The sequence below is a fragment of the Camelus dromedarius genome, chromosome 15 (assembly GCF_036321535.1).
Source record: "Camelus dromedarius isolate mCamDro1 chromosome 15, mCamDro1.pat, whole genome shotgun sequence".
NCBI lineage: Eukaryota > Metazoa > Chordata > Mammalia > Artiodactyla > Camelidae > Camelus > Camelus dromedarius.
In genome coordinates this window covers 24,055,549-24,081,421 of record NC_087450.1, presented here as the reverse complement: position 1 = coordinate 24,081,421, position 25,873 = coordinate 24,055,549, and the positions used below count along the sequence as shown (strand labels likewise).

At 33.4% G+C, this 25,873-nt stretch overlaps 1 protein-coding gene across 9 annotated transcripts in view; it reads right to left on the bottom strand.

The window, feature by feature from the left end:
- Window positions 1–196: 196 nt before the first annotated feature.
- CCDC88A (coiled-coil domain containing 88A) overlaps window positions 197–25,873 on the bottom strand; it is a 105,392-nt gene continuing 79,715 nt past the window's right edge. For 3 of the 9 annotated variants that reach the window (XM_031467046.2, XM_031467047.2, XM_031467050.2), the window contains 10 exons: window positions 24,896–25,082; window positions 20,768–20,913; window positions 17,749–17,841; window positions 17,417–17,631; window positions 14,000–14,083; window positions 12,787–12,990; window positions 12,126–12,197; window positions 11,078–11,158; window positions 8,988–9,247; window positions 6,837–8,785 (listed from right to left, as the gene is read on the bottom strand). In XM_031467046.2, coding sequence (XP_031322906.1) covers window positions 7,796–8,785; window positions 8,988–9,247; window positions 11,078–11,158; window positions 12,126–12,197; window positions 12,787–12,990; window positions 14,000–14,083; window positions 17,417–17,631; window positions 17,749–17,841; window positions 20,768–20,913; window positions 24,896–25,082 — 2,332 coding nt within the window. In that variant the 3' untranslated portion in view covers window positions 6,837–7,795. Of the gene's footprint in view, window positions 3,580–4,090; window positions 4,191–6,836; window positions 8,786–8,987; window positions 9,248–11,077; window positions 11,159–12,125; window positions 12,198–12,786; window positions 12,991–13,999; window positions 14,084–17,416; window positions 17,632–17,748; window positions 17,842–20,767; window positions 20,914–24,895; window positions 25,083–25,873 lie in introns of those variants that run through there. The other 6 variants (XM_031467051.2, XM_010989748.3, XM_031467052.2 and 3 more) reach the window with 5 other exon arrangements.

Below are 25,873 nucleotides of genomic sequence, written 5' to 3'. Positions count from 1 at the left end.
ATGAGAGACTGATCTGTACAATCTATTACTGTATTTAAACATATTTTGGGATTGAGAAAACTGATAGGTTCCCCGACTCTTTTTCTTTCCAAAACCTCCAATACTCATCCTAAAATGATTAGAACAGAATCATCTAAATAAGATTATGAGTTATTTCTGAAAATAGGTTTTCTAGGACAACGGGAAAGAGAATAATACTTGACTAAAATATATGTTGTGATTGCTAGCCACTTGCTATAAATACCCCCTTTGTTTTCTTTCTTTTTATATCAGTTTGACAAGTGAATATTAAACCAGCTTAATTTTTTTAGGAGAAATAAAGTTAAAAACTAAAATGAAAATAATGAATGTTTTAAAAAAGACAAATCAACCAATGGTGTCTATTTTGTTATGAACTGGATTTTTCTGTTATGAAATGTTGCTTATATTACGTATAGCCAAGTAATAAACATTTTGCCATCAACTCCAAATCTCTCAGTAGCATTACTTTTAAAGGAAATGTTACAGCTTTTATATTATTTGATTTGGTATTTAATAACAGCTTTAAGTACAATGGCAAATATTGAAAGAGAGAACCCTTAGTAGAAAAGAAAAAGACAATTTAAAACCAGATTTTGTTAAAGGGTGTTATAAGTGCAGCTTTATCCATACACATTCCTTTTAAGGCATTTTCATTGTTGTCCAAATGTCTCAACATGTACATCAAGGTTTATATTATAAAATGGGTCCTTTTGTATTATTCATTCAAGGCTTAAAGAAAAAATACATCTCAGGACTAAGTGTAGCAGAAAAGAAAACACAAAAATTCACCAATTTTCTCAAAAGTAACTTAAAATACAAGTCATTTAGCATACATTATTACTCCTCATTGTAACTCCAGATTTGGTACAGTATCCTTTTTCACTTCCTGACATAAAACTGTTAAGACAGTGCAGCCTGTAATACTTCATTTGTGAGGTGGCTGCAATTCTGTAATATGCACAGTGATTTTTAAAAAGGCTCTTACCATGCCTCGCATGAAAGGTGCTACATACAAACCTGTTTGTGAACTCTTTGGTAACCACCAGTTCAAAAGCTTAGACCATACATTTCCACATTGCCAGATCCGAAGCACTTTATTGGAGGTCTGGGTTGACGCTATTACCCTGTATTTAAATTCTTCAATTTCCTAGGGGTTTAGGTATTGATTTAGAATAGAGCCATTTAATTAAAAGCATGTCAGGCCCCAGTCAGGAAAGTGGCCCCAGTTATTTTCTAGTTGGGTATATACTATGTTTGGCAGAAGTCGTTTATATAAGGGAAATGTGTGACTTCGTACAAATTTTGCTTCTGACAGTATCTTTTGGAGAAAGTCAAATATTCATGTGGTTATCTAGTCCTTTCTTGAAATGGTATGAAAAAGGCAATGAATATAATTAAGAATATTCCTACTTTTGCCGTCTCAAATGTTTCCATGGTTGTCTTGCTGTATTTTCTCAGGGACAGCCTACTCAGATTCAGTACTTTATAGGCTGCCCTTAAGCATTTTCTGCTTGAAGCAATAATGTGCTGCTTTAGTCAGCAGTTTCTCTATTATAGGATATTACTGTCCTGGAGAGGTCAAGCTGTGATATCATTCCCCTCAATGGGCCACCTTCTGCGCATTAAATTTTAACTTACAGTAAATGTCCTGGGATGTGTCCTAGTTGTGCAAATTAGATGCTAGTTAATAAAACTCTAAGTTACCCACTTACTGTATTTGCCTAAAACATAATTTCTATATTTACTTTCAATTTATTCACCTAGAAATGAATTTACATTTTTTACATGCAAGTGTCTCTAGACTGCCACAATGCCCATTATCAATCTGATACTTGAATCTAGGGAGTCATGATGGAGAAAGGTGTTTCAAAGTCTAGAGAATAGGTTTTAAATATGTCTGTTGTGCAATATTTGTATTTTGTAAGAATCCTTTGTATTTACATTTATATAGCACCTTTCATCCAAGGGTTTAAAAGTGATTTAACTTTACAACATTATTAGGTGGCAAAACCTAAGTTAATGGTGGCATTAATTAAGTCCAGGTTCTCTAACTTTCACTTCAGTTTCTTTTCAATTATACATGCTGTATTTCTTTTCATTAATGGTCTTTGTGGAAGTAGACTGTGAATATAACACTGTTAATGGACTACCAAAAAGAGAAAGACAGAAAGGTGTGGGAAGAGAAAGGGAGACATTTCTCGTGGCTACTAAGTTAGTGATGAAACACACAGTTCAGAAATGACACACTATGGGATTATTCCAAAAAGGTTTTTAGAGCTGGTAATGAGAGCCTAAGAAGTATACTGTTAATTAAAATAAAAAAGTCAGTATCTTTCTCATTTCAGACCTTTAAGATTATTCTGATATTTATGTCAGATAATGAACTTGCATTAAATATTATAGTATCAATGCATTTTTTTGATTTCATAAGAAAATAAAACTGTGATACAAAATTGGAACTACAAAAAAATGGGATGTTTCCCTGGGTTAACTAAATTTACTTTTTTGTGCTTCTTTCAAATGTTTAAGGTAACAAATGCATACAAATATTTGAAAAGTACTAGTAACAGTTACCAACTTTAATGTAATATTATAAAGGACAAAAACAGAAAAGTTCTTATTAATAAGTGATAACCTTACTAATAAATGAGTTCCTGGCAAAATGCAGATCATACTAAATTATTTACAGTATTTTTGCCATAAGAAAACTTCTTAAGCAACAGTCAGCTCTCAAGTTAAAAAAACAAACACACATACATAACCCAATACTAAAGAAGGGAAATGAGTTAAAACCCAACAGCTTTATCTTGGGAATGCCATTTGCTAGAAAACCACCTTACTAAAAAATGTTTCAGAAAAACACTTTAATTACCTTGGATCCAGTGTGAATTGCTTAGTGTTGCTTAATGGGGAATATGGAAAGATTAATATTACTGTAAATTTTTTATAACTCCTATCTCACTATGGATTTTTCAGTTATCTCATAAAGTAAATTTCTTTTGCAATACATCAAAATAATTGGCTTAAAAAAAAAAGAATATCAACACATGCAGTCTACTAACCAAATAAGGCTCTGACATGCCAAAACAATGTTCTCCGTATCTTGACATATAGTACATTCCACAACATACTACAGCATTTAATTTAAATTTACACAACTAAATATAAATGGCTAGATTTTGGCTAATACTTAGCAGAAGCATTAAGCAAACATGGATGAATTCATAAACAAATAAGTAAAGAAGTAGACTGTTCTTGGAGTACTTCTTGAAACTTTAAAACACTTGGTCCTTAGCGAGAGAACATCCTTTATTCAGTGGAGCTTAACAGTAAAATGTATAGTAAGTCACAAAACCTTCTAAAAATTTTGGCAGTTGACTCCAGTAGTGCTCCTTGATTCAAGGAAGGAATGAAGGTTTGTATTTGTTGCCTGCTCTAGTCACGAAGGATTGTTTAAAGTCTCCTTATAGATTTTTAAAAAATGATTCCTATAGTTGGGTGTCTTGTTACTTCAGAAATAAAGGCTTCATACTGAGAAACTGAAGGATACTTTTCTCTCTGTATTTAGTTGGAAGGTAGAAAGAAGAAAGAAAATATAAGAAAAGCATGAAGATAAGACAGATATAAAATACAGAGCAGCCACTAAAAGAACAGCATGCACCAGATATTTCTATAGGAATAAGAAAGTGACAGAAAGTCAGAGACAATTTTTAAGTGGCTCTTCACAGAAAAGGCATTTAGTTTATTCTTAATTATCAAGAACACTGCAGAAGTTGTATTCCTACCACAAAAACAGACTTCAAACTGAAAAAGCAATTTCTAAAACATTCATTAGTAAAATAAAATTGAACTTGAGGGGAAAAAAATAATTTTTAAAGGTTGGTTTCCTGCACTGACAGGCAAAAACTTTTGGGAATCAACTAATCTTGACTAGTAAGTAAGACAAAGTCATGAATTAAGCAAGCAATATTTACATCTGTTAATGCAATGTGCACTTGTTCTTATACTTAATGCAGTTAGTTTGTATAAATGAGACTAATCTCATTTACATTTTAAGCAAGAAACTCACCACTTGGCCCACTTGTCATGTAGTGGGTAATAGAATTAGGAGCTTTGTTGCTCCCTAGACCTGCTTTTTGAATTTCTGCTTTCTTGTACTTTGTCCACATCTGCAGGAGAAAAGCATTTCATGTTATTTAATCAAAGGTTAAACATAACACAATTCATGAAGATAAGAAACCAAAGAGCTCTTACTCAGTAGGGCAAAGAGAAGGAATCTAACTCTTGAAATGTTACTAATCTGACAGAATCTCATTACTTAAAGACTGATTCTTATATTTTAAAAGCTATAAATAATATATTTATGCCCTTTCAGTGTCAGATAGGTTTACTTACTATGTTTATTTACTAATTGGTCACATCTAGTTTTAAAGTAAAAAATAACCTTGCATGCGCCTGCAGAAACACCCACAATGAAATATTTGTATTAGTTACTAAGAAAACCAGGGCTGGAGATTTTATAGCCAAGTAAGATACCTACTTAAACTGTAATAGCAAAAACTGCTTTGATCAAAGGGGACTCGATGCAGAACAAAAGTAATTTACAATATCACAAATAATAAGGGTATAATTTCTAGAAACCTAAACCAGGAATATGAAAGCTATTCAATTTCATCTAAAATTAGGGTACTAATACAGGCATACCTCGGAGATACTGCAGGTTTGGTTTTAGAGCACTGCAATAAAGTGAATATTGCAATAAAGTGAGTCACATGAATTTGAAGTATCCCAGTGCATATAAAAATTATGTTCCCACTACAGTCTATTAAGTGTGCAATAGCATTATGTCTAAAAACAATGTACATATCTTAAGTAAAAATACTTAATGCTAAGAAGTACTAACCATCATCTGAGCCCTTCAGTGAGTCAATCTTTTTGCAATACTAACATCAAAGATCACTAATCACCATAACAAATATAATGAGAATGTCTGAAACATTTTGAGAATTACCAAAATGTGACAAACATGAAGTGAGCAAATGCTGCTGGGAAAATTGCACTGACAGACAGACTTGCTTGATACAGGGTTGCCACAAACTTTAAGCGAAGTACAATAAAGCAAGATGCAATAAACGAGGTATGCCTGTAATACGATACAAAGCCGTGGGATATTTATGGAGATATCTTAGAGGAAAAAAGTGCAGCTGCTCAACTGAGTCAGAGTTGCTTCACTTTTATCTCAAAAAAAAAAAAAATTTTTTTTTAAAATCAGGGCATCTTTGTAAGATTTCATTTATAGAAAATATTACGTTGATTTTTTTACAGTTTGGGAAATGCTGGTGCTATATGACTTATAAGATTCTTCCTACTGCTAATGGATCCCAAGTTCTATCAAGAAACATAGGAAAGAAACTAGTGTTTGGGTAAATGTTATGACTCCACAGCTAGTGACAGTTTATGGAGGAAGTCTAAGTCTTCTCAGCCAGTCTTTAAGACACGTGGACATGGTATGTATCTATCTGTCTTACATGCACAGTATTAAGTTCTTTTTGCAAACATGCTGTATGTATAACTATAGCCACTTGAGTTAAAAATACTTCTTTCCTATAGGTCTATTTGTAAAATAATCACAGTTTTTGCTATAATAGCATATGATTTCTCAACATATTTTGCATAAAGTTAATATTTTAAATTTAAAGCTTAAGGCTAGATTTATAACATCTAAAAGGTTGAAATGGTTGTGAAATAATCCTTGACTCAATGTGGAAAAAAATTATTACATCTGTATCACATATGGCCCCATCCAATCCCACCTATATTTACCATTAAGTTTTGAAAAAAGAAAAGGCTTCCCAAAAACATTTGAAATGTTAGGACTAACTAAAACAACTAACAATAAAATAGACTGATGTATTCATATATTCATGTATAAGATATATTAAGGTGGTACTAAAAAATATGAAAAATTTCTGATTGTGTTCATTTGATTACCTGCACTAGAACCATTTTTAGTAAGAGCTGGCTATGAGAAAAAAAAGTAGGGTCAAAGAAATAAATGGAACAGGCCTAGCCCTCTTGTATAAGTACAAGAGGATAGCTTAATTTACTATGGCTATAAATTGCATTGAGCAAAGATTTCTCTGTACATTTTGTTTTCTTTAGCCCAATTAATAACAATAATAATTTAGCATAACAACATGTATAAAATAACAATTTCCTCCCCATGTGTAAAGTTAACATTTCAAATCATTTCTTCTAGATGCCAGTCTGAGTTACTGTCAGTAACATTTAGGCTGAATCAAGATGGCAAAAACTGGAGATTGGCACATTATAATTGACTATACTTAAACTAAGAAAAAAAAAAAAAAAGAAAAAGAAAAAAATAGATGCAATGAAAAAAAAAGATGGTAAAAACATTCCAGAGACAGAGCTAAGCTATACTTCTCTGGAAGAAAGTGAATTAGGGTTATGGGTTTGTTTTTTTTGTTTGTTTTATTCTGGGAGTTAGAGATTCAAAGTTAACTGATTCTGTGACCACAGCAAGATAATTTTAAAGTTTATGACATGAGTCAGAGTTAGCAAATATTTTCTCTATCTTTTATAATTATTTTCTAGCTAAGAGTTTACATTTATTCTTAGTTCTAAAATCTGTTCTACTAAAAACATACTTGTTTGTTTAAATGGTTACAAATACTAATTTTACATTTTATTTTAGCTCAGTGTACTCATTTCAGAAAATTGTTTTAAGGACAGACATGTATAATAATAATAATAATAATAAATGAATTACAGAATTATGTAAGTAACCGTCTTCACCACTTTGTAAACTTTCTACCCTTTTTGAACAGAAGTAAAAATGCAAATTTCCAACACATTGAGTATGATTTGCTTTATTTCTCTTTGGCTCTATATAAAAGAAGAACTGAAAAAACTATTAACTGATTCCAAGTAAAAAAGTAATCTTGAAGAAAAGATAGTACTTGAGCTCTTATATTTATCAGATGAAGAAAAGTGCAGAGAAGAAATAGAATACAAATGCTCCTAGTCACTGTGTCAGTCACATTTAAATTTGATGTTTCTTTTTATAAAAAAGAATTACACTAAATATATGAATATTAACAAAGCTTTAAATCTCAACAATTTTATAAATATGGGCAGTAGTTAATATTTGCTACATAAAGTGTTGAATTATTAACTATTTCTTTGAAAAGAAAACAGGGCAGAAGGTATAATTAAATGGCAAAAGAAAATGACATCTTTTAAAAATATTTTCCTTACTATCACTGTACATGTGCAATATGAAGTGCACATTCTGGGAAAAAAAGAAAGGAGAGGAGGAGAGGGAGGGAGAGCAGGAAAGGGGAGCAAAAGAGAGGGAGGGAGAAAATGAGCATTGTTTTTTGGAAGTAACAAAGTAAATATGTCATGAAAATGTCTCCTTGGTGATTATAGCATGCAACCATTTTAACATGCTTCTAGATATCAAAGTAATGTTCTCTTACTAGATGACAAGAAGTGTCAAAGAGAAGCATTATTGTTAAGGTTTTTAAAGTCATGCAGAAAATGTACAATGCAATTAATATTTCATGCAAACTTTGTTGTGGTTACACAATCACATTTATATACATGCCATAATGTACACTTGAACATTATGCCACAGTTTAAAAATAAAAATATAAACCTAGCTAAATGATAAGTTTTCAACAGCAGCTTTTCGAATCAGATTAGAGAAGCATAATGCATATCAAATGACATCATCACTGTGCAGTTTTGATCACACACAACCATATTCATACCAAACAGTTTGATTATCCTCAGAAACCAACAATGCAGCTTCTGTGTCATCTGGATAGAGGCATGCAGGAGTGGTAAGATTACTGCTATCTACAGAAGACTGTGAGTTACTGTTACTAGGATTCTGATTACCAAAAAACTGTTCATTATCTTTCTGTGCAACTTTATTCAAAGAGGCTGAAGCCTGGTCAGTTACTCTGGTGACTGGCCTGGGAGGTAACCCACTTATGTTACTAACTAATTCTGTATTCAGGGATAAAAATGGCTGAGATGGATGAGCCATAGTAAAGGACTCTATGCTATCTTTAGCAGATATTCCAAATATATCCTTAGAAATCTTAATAGTGGCAAAAGTTTGGTTTAGAAAATGTGACTTTCCTGTTTTTGAGTTTCTAGCCTGCACATACAGAGACTCGGGCTTGTCTGAATCATTTTGTGCTTGAGAACCCACAGCATATGTTGGACTGTGAAGTGCAGGAGAGGACCACTGGTGTAAACGGTACTCACTAGATGCTGCAGTGATGTTGCTATCAGCAGTAGCTGGTGGTGGATCAACTGACATAGGTAGTCTGCTGTCCTTGCTCAAAAAATCATGGATGCTTGTCCTTCGAGTAGTTCCTTCAGCAGTAGAGATCACACTGCTTGCACGAGGTAAAGTGGCATAAGGATTACTATCTTTTGATTGTCGTGAAAGAGAAGTTTCTTTTACTAATTTTATCTTTCCTTGAGTGCCTAGTGTAGATTTTCCTGAAGAACTAATGAAAAAGGTATCTTCAGTCTTTTGAGGACCAGGTCTCACAAATTGTTCAGGCTTAGTTGTCCGTCTATCATAGAAGTCTCCTGGGGTTTTTCCACTTACTGACCTGGCCAGACCACAGCTAACTGGTTTGTTTTTTCCCAAAAAGTCAGAAGAGACAGACAAGCTTTTCATTACTTCATCTAAAAGATTCTCTTGACTTGAGGGCTTTATCTGTTTAAAAAAAAAAAAAAGCAGCAGATTAACAAATACAGCTGTGCTTTTATTTTCCTGATATATAAGATGGTACAATAAAAAATTGCTAGTGTCTCTAAACACTCCTTAACTCAAAAAAAAAAAAGCTCTCTGAAGTTCAACCATAGAAATTTAACTTGTAGTGTCAGTCTCAATTAAGGTCACCATGTATAAAACTAACCTGTATTGAGGTAAGCTTGTTGCTTTCTTCCAAAAACTGTTGTAGAGTAACAACTTCACTTCCAGGGGAGCCAGTTTTGATCTTGTGATGTGCACGACTCTCTACTGTCTTGTGCTGGAGCAATGGACTTGATCTGGCTTGTCTTTTCAAGTACTGGATTGGACTGCTACCACTGCTGGACCAAGCCTCATGCTCATGAAGCAGGCTAAATTCTCCACTGCTGTGGCTTTGTGGCCTGCTTTGGATATTAACTGCACCTGCTTTTGGAGTAAATGATGTGTTAAGAGTTCAATAATAGAAATAAAATTAAAATTGTGTAAGTATTGATATTTGTTGACTGGATTTTTATGAATAGCCAAACTGACTTTCAAAACTTTATTTAGAAACGCTTAGTAACCCATGTTAATCTTTCATCAGTCTAACAACTGTCTACCATAGCCTGCTTCCTTATTTGTCAAATTGACAAATATAATAAGCTCCATGACGGCAAAGATATGCTTTCACCACCATACCCACAGCCTAAACATACAAAGCAAGCACACAATGTATTTGATGAGTAAATAAATAAATAAGTGAATAATATATTTTAAAAATTCAGGTTCAAATAACTGTAAAACACTTTACAGTTTAGAACAAAGCATGATATAAATTTTAAATTAAGAATCTTAAACCAAAAACTCTTCTGAGTGCCAAAAATTCTAATTCTTTGACTTCCTATGAGGTCTTTATTCCTACTTAAAGGCTTCTCTGTTCATCCTAAATGAACAACTCTAAAGAAATACATATTTTTGTTTAAAGAGCAGGCATCTAAGGAAAGTCAAATGGAGACATAATTTAATTACTTAGAAAATTCCAGTAAAAATAAAAAATCAGATATGTAGTATTTTATTATTTATTTAATGTCTGAATCATCTGATTCTCCCTGCTTTCCACGGTTGGTATGGTGGCTATACAGCCTTAAAAGACTCAGTTGAGGTTGAGCAACTGTACAGAATACAAATGATTACCTTTGGAAAAAAGCCCCCTAAAGTTTATACTTCCTTAAGAGTGCAATTTATTTATTTTGATCAAGAGCAAATGGTATAGGTACAGCATGAAGAAAGAAAATGCAACTTTCCATGGTTCCCTGATCACAGAGAATAAAGCGGGTCATGAAAGATTTTGGCATGAGCTATAGCACATTTTATAAAAAAAAATTTTTAATTTTCAAATCAGAAAAGACTTATTATTTTCAGACTGTATTTTTCCATAGGATAAAAGAACATGATTATAAAAATGAGAAAATAATCCCTCCTTGAAATCAGATTTTTCAGATCACTGCAACAAAGTCATAGCTTTAGTTATAAAATAAAATTACAACTGACACAAAATGATTTTATAACACTAAAAGCTAGAGAATAAATGCACTCATTAACAATTCTGGACTGTAGAGAATAACTACTTTAACAAACTTTTATAATCTATTTAACAATTTCAGAATCTGAGTAGGCAGTATACCTTTAAGGAAAAAAGTATTAGTCAATGCTTCCTGATATATACAGAAAAACTTCACCTTGAAATGCATATTAAAAAATTAAGGGAAAAACTACCTTGAACTAATTCTTTATATGAGCTATAGGTGTCCATTTGGCTCTTGTTACACATACTTACCCACAAACAACTGTCTTCTCAAATTAAAAAAAAATTCCCCCTCATTTTGTGAATAAATTAAGCTAAAAGTATTTCTAAAACACTTGAGTTCAATGTACATGCATCATGAGAAAATTAAGGACAACCATTTTTGTGATAAAGACAAAACATGAGTAAAATAAGGACCTACAGATATTCTTGAAATATAAATACCACAATAAAAATATTTTTTCTATGAAGATGAAAAATGGAAACCAAAATGACTGCTCCTGTTTTTACATCTGTATACATTGAAGTACATTTGTATTACAATGTGAAAAGTATAAAGTATTCCAAGGAACTATGTCCCAAAGCATAGTTGATTTGGATTTCATACTTTAACCCAGAAACTCCATCAATCTCCCACTTTTAAATCTGGAAATGGATGGAGCTAAATATTAACAAATTCACCTACAGCATACCTTTGACTTCATGGAGTGAAGCATTATTATTGCTATTGCTAGTGGATGTTCTGCCACTATCAAGGCTGGCTGGTCTTGAAGCTAAATGAAAAAATCAGGAGACAGTGATAAAACTTCCAGCTGAAGACACTGAACTTTACATTCTGATCACAGAATGCTCTGAGGAGGCAATCATGCACTTTCACAGACTGAGCATGCCCACAAAGATTTGAATCTTACAGATTAGAGACCAAAGGCATTTAAAAAGTTGAGAACAGGACACTTCTGAGACAATAACTGAGAGTCAAAGAAAAGAAGGCAAAGTGCATAATTAGACTTAGAAATGGATTTCTAGATGGATACCAAGGCTGTTTTAGTTGAACAGAATGACATGCCCCAAAAAAAGAAAAGGGAAAAAATAAAAAGCTAATGATTGGGTCACTTACAACAGATCAGACAAGGAACCCTGCACATTGCAGAGATGCCACGAACAGCAGGAATACGAGCATCTGCACAGTTACTATCCTGTATTCCTATCCATACAAGGGAAACAATGGCACAGTTAAGATGGCCCTATCCTACTTCTTAAAGTCTTGCTTACATATGAAATTCCTTTAACATGTTATCCATTTTTTGTTAATAATTTAGTTTGGTAAGATGTGATTTCCAGATAGAAACTAAAAAATCTGAAATGCTGAACACTGCAGAAAATGTGGTTTCTTAGAGTTCATCCTTTATTTACCAAAGTAAATATTTTTTAAATCAATGGTAAATTTCTCTCTTATAACTTTAACTTGACACCAAAATGGCAACAAAATTACCTTTAAGCATTGTGCAGGCATACTTTATAAATGACCCTGACTAGAACAGAGACTATTTAGATGAAGCAATAACCTTAGAAAAGGCAAAAGGAAGTATTAGGTTTGAAGAAATGGCAGAGGTAGCTATGAGATGCAGGTTAGAGAAAACATGCTTGCTGGCAATGCCACATTCACCAGTTCAATGCAAGAATCTTAGCATTCTCATTCTGCATGTAATATGTACTCTCTAAATAAAGTTCATATCTTACCATGAACTCTTGATCCCGTACTAGAATCATCACTAATACCTTGTGGACTTACATCTTCAAAGGATGTAGTATCTACATAAAATAGCAAAATGGATATAAAAATATTTTTTAACAAAGAAAAATCATAAAATTTTATTTATGCAGAATATGGAAATTCTTTTTCAATCATGTATAATACATCTTGATTTAACATATTTGATAGACTCAACCAGAAACTGAAAGTAGGAGTAAGAAACACAGTAGCTCTTATGAAAGTTGACTCGCTCAGGGAAAATATCAGAAGCACTGAAACAATTTCCCTGTGACCCTGCAGAGCAAAGCAAGAGCCTGGGTGGTTCTACATTGTTCTCTCTGTTTGATGTTGTAGGGTTTTTAGTTTTTTTTTTTTTTTAAAGCTTCTATCACTCTCTCCTTTTCTCCTTTTCTTGGTTTACTTTTCCATGCCGTGTTCATTCATTAACTGTTTATTATGAAAGATCTAGGAAAGATTTTAGTTATTTGTATGATGTTTTAAATTTCTGAAATGATTTGAAAATTCCCTCAGATCAAATCCAGATTGTCTTAATAATTATTTCAGGTTGTTGCTGTCAAAAAAGTACACATGGGAAAGTCAAATTAAAATTCCTGTTACACCACAGTGCAAATAGCAGACGGCCTATACCTTTATTATTAACCAACTGCTTGGATCTGAAGCCTGTAGAAGAGTTGACAGTTGAAAAGTTGATGGCTGTAGTAGAGAAGGCCATAGCTCCCAATTCTTTTCTCCTTTTACCCGTTGAAATATCATCAGGAACCTCCAAATTCTCAGTACTACCTGTCCACTGTCCTCCTGCTAGGACCATGGACTGCACCAGGTCATTCATGGCTGGGATGCAAATGAAAGCAAATGAATCAGCATGGTTAATGTATCTGCTCTTATTTCCATTTTGAATTATAAATGATCTGATTTTTGTTTATGGATTAATGCAAGTGAACATTAAAAACTATAACCATAAGGTCATTTGAATTATGACATGCATTCAGCTGAATGAAATGAGTAGGCCAAAGGCTGATAAACTTTGGTGAATACTTTTATCCCACCTCCACCCCCTTTAAAGATAGGAAAAGGAATTTTACTCTGTACCACTGCCATGCTTTTGAGCAGTGATGTGCAATATAATTAGAAGCCTTCATAATGTGGTTTGGTGGTGACAAAAATGGAATGAATAAAGGTAAGATGGAGAGCAGTTCTTTACAGCATCACTATTGAAAATGATAAAGAGTCCTTGGTCAGAGCAGGTTACTGAAGGAATTATTCATTTTATGAATCAAATAAGTATACCATTCAATAAAAACCTGAAAGAGAGGATATCCAAAGTGACAGACATTTAATGTGATTATGTAATTACCCATTCCACTTAAAAAAGAAAAAAAAGTATTATTATATAAAAAATGACAAACATTTTCAAGGGTTATAGGCCATTTTATTTATTTATTTACTTATTTATTTATTTAATCCTAGTTCATTGAGGAAATAAATTTCTAATACTAAAGGTTCTGTTATATTTTCTTTAAGTAAATTTCTTTGGGAAAAAATCTCTGACATATAAAATTAAAGTTTTTTTTTTCTGGCAACTTTTAGAAAGCACTAGAAATTTACAAATATATTACATGTATGAGTAAATATCTGCATGTATATGTATAAGTGAACATACATATCATGCAAATTCAGTGCCAGTTTTGAAAAAAAGAATTCTTCCAGCTCCTTGTATTAGAGGAAGACTGCACTTTGCAAAATAAGAAAATTGGCGCAGTCCAGAGAATGGTTAGTGAAAAATTAGTAATGGAAGCCAGTGTAGTCATTTGAAAGAAGCTGAACTGTCATAAAGTCTTACACATGGAACGACGGTAGCAGGCCTTCATTTTGTCTTTATCCTTCGGTCTGTTCCTCAAAAAGGGCAGTCTTTTCAGTGCAACCACTTTAATGTCAGAGCATGAGGAAAAACAGAAACAGAAAAATGAAAGAAAAAAGGGAGAAGAACAGATGGGAGTTAAATGTTGAAATTAAGGACAGAAATGAATGTCTGAGTTTCAGCTATGTATGCTATACTAAAGCTATAATTCTTGTGCTGCTGAGTGATAATGAAATATGAAATATGTACTTTGATACTTTAAAATACTTGGAAAAGCACTGAAGACAATGATGAGGAACATATACTTTAAAAGCTTGATGACAGTCCTATAAATACAAGAACTGATTAGAACTACTTACAGAAGGAACAATTTTCCTAATTAAGTTGTAATGATATACCTTTAAAATTAGGGCCACTCTTGGTGGACCACAGAGTATACATGATGAAAATGTAGGCGGCTTTTCAATCCTCTGTTTTCTTTAACTTTTTAAAATTATAAGGCTTTATTTTGGAAAAAAGTGATTTAGAAAAATATACATCCTATAAGAGGGTAAAATGCCTCAACAAAAAACTAGGGTGCCCAAGGGGATATTTAAATCAATCTAAAAAAAACTTTTATGATCTTCATTAAAAACTCTCATTATTTTCTTAAACTTTAATAAAGAAAACAGGGAATTACTTCTTGGTTTAAACTGAATTCTCGTGCATTATTTAGCAGCACCATGGAAATACATACTCTTCTGAGGGAAGTCTTTCAAGAGATGACATAAGCAATCATGATAATATCATTTTGCAAAAGGTTGACTGCGAGAAAGAGGAAAAAAAGAGTATTTTGATAGTAGTAATAAGTGCTAGCACTAAGCTCTGATAAGCCTAAAAGATAAGGAGGTATCCTAAAGCAAGCAAGCAAGCAAAAAAAAAAAAAAGACAGAAAAATATGTATTTATAACATTTTTAGATATTTTGAAGGGCTTTGTGGGTCACTTTATTAAAAAAATAAAAGGTAGCACTATGCATGAAAATTTTATAAATGAAAATTAGGGTTAAAACTACAGTAGGAGTCATAAACATAAAAATTCGGTGTTCACAAGAGTCAGTAACATTCTCAAGCTACATTTTAATAAAATTTTAATACAAAAAATTGTTACATGTTTTTGGCCTACATTTTAGGATCTAGGGAAATAACTTGCGTAAAGACTTAAGAGCATATCGTATACAGCCTTAATAACTATGCTCTTTCTCAGAGTTTGCTGTCATCTTGTAAATAATCAAAGCTCTTTTGACAAACTGACAAGTATCATTCATTAAGGAGAATGCAATGGACATACAGCTTTTTAACTTATTTATCTGATTGCTAATAAGAATAGTCATGATTCATTTAAGCTTTTATTTCTTATCTAGCTTGGTAAACATGGCTGTTTTCAATGATTAAAAAGAAATGAACTGAAAGCAATGTAAAAATGGACACTTAGCTAAAACAAAGCTGAGTGGTTGCAGCATGCACATGTTGTCTTGTTTAGATACTTCTGTTTTCAACTGTTTTCCATAGACTGCTTTACTGACAGACAGACACTCTTCCAAAACGGATAGAATTTTTGAGTTTCACATTTGTCAGTGGTGAAATGTGATCCTCATGACAATTAGTTTGTAGATATACAATGTTCTCTTCCCAAACCATACTGAAATTAAGGGATTGTTAGAATTGCTGGCTTTTGTGTTTATTTTAAAAATTCTAAGACTGAACAACTGCTAGAAAGGAGACTATTCATTTTTTTCTGATTCTTACTCTGGATGTTTAGCATAGAGTATGAAGGTATGACAGATTTGTATTTAAAACAAACACGATGACCTCAGAAAAGACTGTCATGCCTTTCTTACGTATGTTCTCACATCTGAATTGAAATATCTTTAATTAAAAAAACTAAGTATACCCATTACCATTTCTCATTTAATAAGGTGTCAGGTATTTTATATCTAAAGGTAGCAGATAAAATTGAATCATCTGGCACCTTTTTAAACTTGATGATCTCTCTATAATACTCAGAGGTTTCATGTAGATTTGGCTGACAAGACTAATCTTATGTGGATATATAAGATTAAACCACTCTCTTGAGACTAATACACAGACACATATGTATGGATGTATGTATGAATACGTACTCATTTATGTGTATTATGTTTTTGGTTGCTTACTTATGGATTCTAGTTTCTAGGGTGCTGTGGTTGCAGTCTGAAATAAAGCCTATAATGAAGGTCTAATCTCTTATATCCTAAAATACTGTCTTTTCAGAGATAATTCCCCTGAAGACAAAAAAGTGTTTTGATAGCTTCCATATGGAGAATCTACCCTGGGTAGTAGCTGTTTCTGCCTATTTACTTCAAAAGAATAGTAATGAAATATATGTATATATAATATAGTTATACATTTATATACATATATAAATATATACATGTAATTTTTAAATTTAGTAACTCTGGTGATAGTGTGAGTGGATTCAAAGTATCCTCTTTACATATTTTATAAGAACATTGCTATCAGTCAACTTTTCAGATATCTTCAAAAGGCCTACCACTGGGTTCTTTTCCTTCTCTTAAAATACATTTCTTTAGGCTTTTACTTTGCTCTTGCTATTTGGCTAAGCACACTAGTAATGAAATGAAGAGAGTATGAATTGTACAGGGCACGTTATGACGTGATACTTCTACATTTGTAATTTAAAAATTAAATCACAAGTTTATACATAGACTTATATCTCCACATCTACTTTACTTTAAATGAACCTTTTATAAGCAATCTCTCAATAACTCTTATAACCTTCAATTATTTCTAAATAATTGAATAACATTCTCTTCAAATTCATACCTATTTTTCTTTGCTTCCTACAATGTAACTTTGCTCCAATTTGACACCAAAGTATGAATAAAACCTTATTATAAAAACCTTGTTATAAAAAATAAAAACCTTTTTATAATAGTTATATAGTTTCATAGTTATAAATAACTATGAAAATGAGCTCTTATAAATATTTCTCAGTTGCTCCTCAGAATCGCCTTATGAAGTATGATGCAAAGGTAAAAGGTTGCCCATATTAACAGAACTAGCAAGTGGCAGAGGTATTCTGGCTCTCATTTCACTGTTCTTTCTATACTATTTTACCTCCCTGGCCAAATGATGGTGCTTCTGTGTATGGTATTTATCTAAACACAAAATAGAGAAAATCATGTAGTTTTGCAGTACTGCAGTATGCAGTGAATTTTAAAGTCATATATAGTCAAAAAGAAATGCATTCATCAGACTATTATCCCAAAGAACTGTTGAAGTTATTTAAAAGAAACCTTTAGAAAGGATTCTAAATCAATACTAGAGATCACAAATGTTTAAAGAGTTTAAGCACTCACTGCTGCTTTTCTTGGTCCCCAGAGTCTGGCCATCTTCTAAAGAGTTTGAACCTACTGAAGAACTATCTTGACTATCTTGATGGGGAAGCTGAAGAAATCCTTCACTGGAGTCTGAGCGGGTTGGTGTTAGTGTTAGAGATTTCTGACGTTCCCGATTAATATCTTTCTTAGATTTTATCAATTTTCTCATTTTTAGAGTAATCCAGTTGCCTCTCCTAATAAAATAATTAAAAATTCTTATCAGTCTAAAATTCAACATGTAAGTCCCTCTCAAAATCAGAAGTTTTTCATTTTTTTCAAAATAAAAACAAACAAAAAAAGTTAAATAGTACCTTCTAGGAGGAGATGGGTCATAAAATTTGTATTGATCCATAATTTTCTCTTCTAATTTCTCCTTTTGTCGTCTTAATTCATTTAACTTATCACTATAAAATAAAAATTACATTTTAGGACATGCAACATATTTTATACAGTTATGAATGATATTAAATTATTTGGGGACTGTGATCTAAGTTTCAATTCTCCAACAGGATTTATTTGTTTGAAGAAAATTTTCCATATTACAATCTCATCATGACAAAAGAATTCCCTCAACATCCTTTTCAGCTATTAAACATTATATTCAACACTGATAAGTCCCCTATTCTTGGATCTTTGGTATCTCAAGTCATTTTTTGGAATAGTGATTTATTATAATTTATATAGGCAAGATATTAAATTGCTGGATAGTTTGTTTATAATTACAGAAACAATAAATAATCTTGCAACCACACCTTCCTGCAAACAGATTTTTTTCCTTTATGGTAGAATTATGTAGGCTTAATTTATTTGTAGAGAATTTCCTGTCTCCAGCAATGCATGAATGTACTAAGCTTGACTACATGTTAGTTTCATTTTTATGTATTACATAGGGAAACATCAAAGATCACAGACAAAAGTAAAATGATCTAAAGAATCTAAACTGTGATCCTAAAGAATACTATTTATTAAACATTTAGTGATTATTTACAATGAGGAGTGCATGAGGTGTATATAAAGATGAGTAAGAAGTAGCCCAGCTGTTAAGAGCACGGTAGGAGAGAGAAGATATATACATAAATGACTATTATAATCCAAGATAGTAGGGATGCCAAAATAAAAGTACTGTGGAAGTATCATAGGAACTTATAAAAGGATAAATATTTCTATCTTGGATGACCAAAGAAAGTCTCATGAAGAAAAAGGCCATATTAGATACACTGAAAAGAAAAAATAAGAATGCTAAATTAAACAGTTTAGCTGAGAGTAAGTAGTGAAGTTTCAGGTTTAGATTTTGCTGAACAGCAGAAATACTGAAGGTTTCATTACAAAGTGACATGAAATCTATGTTTAACTACCTTAACTCAATAATGGAATAGGATATATCAGAAAGGATGGAGGCAAAGAAAACATTCAGGAGGCTAATGGGGTAGTATAATTCATGGGAGAGAGAAATTGGGGTGCCGGGAAACAGGAGGAACTGATTTGAGAGTTTCTATGGAAGAAGATGCTTTGTGAATAGAGGTTGCCATTAGTTGTATCACAGTGCAAATAGCACATGGCCTCTAAATATCATCAGGGACCACCAAATTCTCAGTACCACCCATTCACTGTCACTCCTGCTAGGACCATGTGACAGAGGCATTCAGCTAGAAATGAGTCTGACACATAAAATTGGTATTCTAAATTTAAATACAAAAAGTCAGAATAGATACTAATATTTATAAGCCAATGGTATAGATACAATCACGGAAACCTTGGAAATGGATTATTCATCAAGGGTCAGAATATTAACATGATAAAGTGCTAGATAATGCCTCTGCTTAAAGAGCAGGAAACTCAAATGCCAAGAGCTTTAGAAACACTCACTGCTTCTTAAGCTAAAATACCTCTAATGGCAGAGAGTAAAGGCATACAAGTAGTCGTGGAAAGGACTGAAGATCCAAACTGGCCAGCCACAAATGTGAAACTTCTCTGAAGCTTTACATTTACCTTAAAAGTTCATGCAAACTTTACCTTCTGCACAGGTATATCATGATATTCCTGTGTATTAATATAAAAATAATGTTCCCTGCCCCAGGTTTTATAATAAAATTGATACTTCAAAAAAATGTATGGTGTATCCTGGTTTCGTATGTGCCATGGGGTTCACCATTATGTACATGTCTGAAAGTCACATATTATTTCATTTATTCATTATTTCATTTCCTTAGGATAGTCCTGGAAGTAGGTGTTGTATCTCTGTTTTAGAGAAAAAGAAACCAAAGATCAAAGAAATGAGGTAACTCACCTACAGTCATATAACTAGTGATTGGAAGAATTGGGATTTAAATTAAGAGCTGTCTGATTTCAACATGTGTGCTCTTTCTATTATACGACAGAGCTTCTCATTTAGGGAACAAGAGGAAGAGAAGAATTTAGTAAAGGTGAATCATAGTGTAATAAAAGGTCATCCACTGAGCTTCCCAGGCCAAAACCTCTTATTTTACCAGATTCCTCCACTCTCAACAAAGATACAATTTACTAACAATTAAGCCCTGTCAATTCTCTCTCTCACATTTCTCTTGTATTTGATCTCAGCTATCACTGCTTGTGAATTAGTTTCACTAGAGTATTGCAACAACCTTCTTAAAACTTACTCCTTGTCTCTAGTCTCAGAATCTCCAATGCATACTCTAATGTCATCAGTGTTTAAAAAAAAAAAAAAAAAAAAAAAAAAAACAACCAACAACAAATCTGATCACATTTCTCCCTGCTCAAATTTTTCAGCAATCCTTGTATGGCATAGAAAAACCTTTGTAAAGTGACCCCTGAGTGTTTAGCCACTTCTCTGCTACTCCTTCTTCCTCAATTTTGCTCTAGCAAGAAGAATTAATTTTTAGACCTTATATTATAATAATAATACACTTTCATCATATGCCCATATTTTTGCATTTGCTCCTCTCTTGGCTTCGTGTGACTCCCCAGGTGAACTCCTACTGAACCTTTAACTCTCAGCTCAAGCTTCCATCTTTAGGAAGTCTACCTTCTTTTGCAGACTAAGATACTCCTTCCCTTCTATTTGCTGTACTTCTATGGCTTCCTATACATACCTCCATTATAGCAAATACTTGTATTTCTTGCTTATATTAATAGTTTATTAAGAGCAGGACTCATGTGTTTTCATGTTAGTATTTCTGGTTATTATGCCCAGAACATAAGCATTCAAAAAATGTAATTTGAAATAATAATGCCAAAAATTAAGAAAAATTAGCATTGTTTACTCTGCCACCAGATATGGCAATGATAAAATCACGACTGATATTTTGGAGTGCAAAATTATTTGGTACCTACATGTACTGTCTTTGTTCAACATGAAAAAGATCCTTGCTTTCCATATTCTGCTCCAATAGTGTTCTGTTCTGTAGCATTAGTGTCTGAATTTGATCTAGTAGATGTCGATTTTCTTCTTCTAAATTTCCTTTAAGTTGGCTTAGCAACTGTTTAAACACAAACATTTATTTTTTAAAATATCAACATTTACGTTTAACATTTTCACAAAGACTTAGCAACTTAACTTCACAAAGACTTAAGTCTTCTGCTATTTGAACAATTAGATAGTTTTACTTTGATTAGAACATGAGTGATTATTTAGTAATAATGACAGCTAAAATACTGGATTATGTGCTGGACATACATATTTTCTTAATTCTCACAGACGTTGGGTTTAACACATAATAAATTATCTAGTTCCAAAAACACTTCTTTCTTCAAAACTTTAACTTAGAGCCCAAAGCTAGATTCGTATCTCTGGACTTCTGTTTAAGCAAGCTATGAAATGCTAAACAAGTTAGTAATTCTTTGAGCTTTAATGGCCCCATCTACAAATTGAGGATAACAACTCCCACCCCCGCCAAGACTGTTGCAAGGATTAAATAATATATGTAAAGTACCTGGTGTCTTACCTATGGCACACAGTAGGTACTTCATAGACCTCATTCTTCCCCCAACCACTGTTTTCAAGGAACCTTAAAAGTTTGTGTATAATTTTTATGGCTTGATCCAAGGGAGTCAAGTAATCTTATCAATGGGTGGTATTACTACTGATTATTACTGGTAGCTGGGCTGCTAGCATCATTGAGCTGCTTCTTCTCTGCAGTCAGCAGAACTTAGAAGGATGCCTTAGTTAGACCAGAGATTCCAGTAGAACTCAGAAAGCCCAAAGTTTTAATTCTCAAAATTTAGCATCACTTGTAGAATACATTTTTAAAATGTAGATGTCTGGGTTCTAGCATTTGAATTCAGCAGGTCTGAAGTAGAGCCCAGAGATCTGTATTTTAAAAAAATGCCAGTAACAACCCCTTCTCCCCTCCTCCATCCCCCCATCCCAAAAATTTCAAAAATTCTCAGAAGGTAGAAAAACGCAGGTATTAATATCCATAAACAGCCATCTAGATCTAACAACTGTTAATACTGTGCTATATTTGTTTTATCTATATATTGTTAAATTGAAATATAACATATGTGGTAGATCCACTGCAAAAAAAACTGAATACAGTTTTCCTCCCTATATTCTCTTGTGCTGTGACTTCTCACTTTTCCTATCAAGAAGTGGAATCTACTTCCCCTCTTGAATTTGGTACACCTTTGGCCAAGAGAAGGAGGTGGAAGTGATGGTGTGACAGTTCCAAGTCTAGGCCTCAAGAGGCTTATGTGGTGCCACTCAGTCTCTTGGAATCCTACTGGAGAATGAGAGACCACATGGCACAGAGAAATTATACCAGTTGGGGTCACCCTAGTCCAGTCAGCTCTCAGGGTATGTACTGGCTAGTTGCAGATACAGGAGCAAGCCCTACTAAGATCAACTAATCTTGGCCTACACATCAATGCAGGTCAGCACATCTGCTCAGCCAACTCATAGACTCATGAGCAAAAATATATGTTTACTGTCCCTTACCACTGAGGTTCTATGATTGTTGACACTGTTACATAGCATTACTGTGTCAACAGACAACTGATAAAACATATACACAGGAAACAAATTTTAAGTGTATATACAGCTCAATTATCACAAAGTGAACATGTGTGAAACCAGCATTCAGATCAAGAGACAGCACATTTGTATTCCAGAAACACTTGTCATGCTCTCTTCCAACTACCACCCATCCCTACAAAGATTAACTACTATTTCAACCTCCTACACTGTGGATTCATTTTTACACTCCCTTCAAATCATAATGACTTCGCCCTTAGCCAAAAGTTAGCATTTGACTCAAGTTAGGAGAATTAGCCCCGGATAAGTAGGTAGCTAGGGCCCTTTCTGACCTCTCCTGAGTAGCCTTTAGACTACCAGCAACATGAAGGGCCTTATCAAGATTCATTATGGCTGGCTGTCTCATTCTTCGGATCTCCCAGTTAAATTTCTGACTAGTTTGCTGGTATAATTACTTGCCCCATCCAATATTCAGGTATCTGAGAGTTGGCCTTTGACAACCTTCCTGGGTGTGAGACTCTTCTGTTCTTTGCTGCAATCAAGCCAGTCCCCCCCAGTAGCAGAGTTGCTGGTTTTCATGGCTTGCCCCTCACCTGAACTACCAGGTATTGGAAAAAGGGGAGGGACTAAGAATGGGAGAAGTCACATGATAAAATGTCTCAGACAACCACAGTCCTATCCAAAGTTGAGTAGTTTTTCTTTAATAAATGCTTCTCAATTTGTTGTATGTCTTTGCTTGAATTCCAGAGTCCTAAAATTGTTATTTTTGATAGTTTTGTCCAATCTTATTATTTCTGGAATTGATCGGTCATGTTCCTCAACGTACCATTTTGTAATCCATTAACTCAATTATATTTTATTTAGACTTATTATAAATCACAGGCAGAATGAATGTTCTATACTTTCTGAACTTTGTTGGGTAATTAAATATATATGATTTCAAACTAATTTTCCTTTCTGTTGGTTTATAATTTCAGACAAAAAGCCTTTAAATATTACTTTTCTGACAGTCTATTCCTAATTCTACTTAAGGGTTTGCTTAAGTGCTGGTTTCCTAAAAGTTCCAAGAAATGTTAAGCTATATTCAAACTTTAATGATTTAGGGACTAATCACAAAATTTAAGGATTATTTAAGGCTTTCAGGATCCTTTTTATACTTCAAAACTTTTACCACTGCATCAAATAATCATGGAGAAAGGCATGGAATGATGTTAAGAATAAAACTGCACACATAAGGCAGATGTCATTTCTGTTCAAAACCCTCTAATGGCTCCCATGTTTTATTCAGAAAAGTGCTTTACAATGGCCTATAAGGCAACACATCTGGCACAGGCTTATCTCTGAGCGCATCTCCTGCTACTCCCCCTGTCTCATTCCACTCCAGGCACACTAGCTTCCTTGAGTGTTCCTCAAACACACCAGGGTTCCCCTGGCCTTATGGTCACTGCATCAGCTGGTGGCCTGGAATATTCTTTCCCCAGATATCCACATAATAATACACTAATCTCCTTCAAATCTTTTTTCAATCATGTCTAGTTACAGTTTCAATCTACATTCTCTCACCCACCCTAGCAGTCCTTATTCCCCTTTACCCTACTCCATTTTTACTTGTATATAACTTATCTTTTAACATACCATATGCTGCAGACTAATTTTCAAAATGGTTACAACAGTATTTGCAGTCCATGTAGCCTTCCAGAATCATGCCATTCTCCATCAAGAGACTGAATCTATTTCTCTCTTCCTTGAACCTGGATGGGACTTTGACTTGCTCAACGAGTAGAATGCAGGGGAAATGATGCTGTATGACTTCTGAGGCTTGATCATTAGAGTAGAGATGGCTTCTGTTTGGTTCTCACCATATTGTGAGAAAACCCAAATCAGTCTATGGGGAGAGACTACGTGAAGAGAAAACTGATGGCCTACAGCTGACAGCCAGCATCAGCCACCAAACATGCACTCAGCCTTTCAGTCTTCCAGCTGAGGGCCAATCGGGAAGCGGAACAGAAATAAACTGGCCCCACTGTCCCTGTTCAAATTGTGAACCACAAAATCTGTGAGCATAAGTGGTTGTTTTATACCACTATGTTTGGGGTAAACTGCTATACAGCCATATGTAACAAAACACTGAAACTTACTTGTTATGTTTATTGTCTATTTCTTTCCACCAGAATATAAGCTCCACAGGGGATGAAGTTTTTACCTTTATGGTTTACCAATGCATGCCAGGTGGTCAGTAAACATTTTTTTCATTAAACAAGGATAAAAATTTTCAAAGTATCTGAACATATAAGTTTAAACTGATAGTAAAAGTTGAAATTAATCATAAAGAAAGTTTTTCTGAATTACTTGTGAATTTCAATTATCCCTGACCAATTCTCTTAGAAATACTAAACATACACTGCTATTGTCATTATAATCTGATTATTTACTTTTTAGGCAATGATGCCTAAAGGCAGCGAACATTGACTAACCTTGTTAAAGCTTACCTCACACTGGTTATTTAGCTTGGTGGATGTGATGTCCAGCTGCTGGTATTGCTCCTTTAACTTTGAAAATTCAGCTTCTAATCTTGTTTGTTCCAGTTTGGAATTATTTAGAAGACTTTTCAAGTTTTTATGGTCAGTTTGTAAAACTTCAGTCTCTTTTAAAAGCTGATTATATGTATGATTCAACCTATAATTAGAAATCACATTAGATTCTCTTAATAGCTTTCACTGTGATTTATACAATGTGAAAACGCTGTAAATCACATTCAGACATACTTAGAAAATGTAAGATTCTTTTGCCAGTGACTAAACTTACCAAGAATCAGTTTCTAGTCTGTAAAAACTAGATGACAAGTTTTTAATAGAAAATGTTTAAAAAACAAAACAGGAAATTACCAATCCAGTTTTGATTAACCTAGAGAATTCAAAGATTCTAAAATTTAACAGGAAAACTAAAGAAAAATCAGATCAAGTGAATTAATCAATCTAGTATGAGACATAGTAATCTATCAATCTATTGTCAGATAACTGAGAGATACACGCTTAGATGAAAATTTTAGTTATTGAGATTTCTGCAGTTGTGGTAAATTATTCATAGTTATGTAGTCTTCAGTTATTAATGATAAGTTTTTGATTTTTTTAAAAAACCCAAATGATAGCCTTTTGTTTCTTTCTACTATTATACCTTTAGAACAAGGTCCACTGACCTTTAAAAGGGAGATCAGTAAATTCTTTCTGTAAAGGACCAGAATAGATACTTCAGGCTTTGTAGGTTGCATGCAATCTAGAGCACATTCTTCTTTTCGTTTTTCCTAAACCACCTTTCAAAATGTAAAAGTTGTTCTTTGTTTCGGAGCTGTACCAAAACAGGCTGCAGGCTGGATCTGGCCTGCTGAGCTGTCTGTAGTTTACCAACCTTCACCTAATGGCATTAAGATCAGGAACCCAGAAAAGGAGGAGGCAGCCAAACAAAGCAAA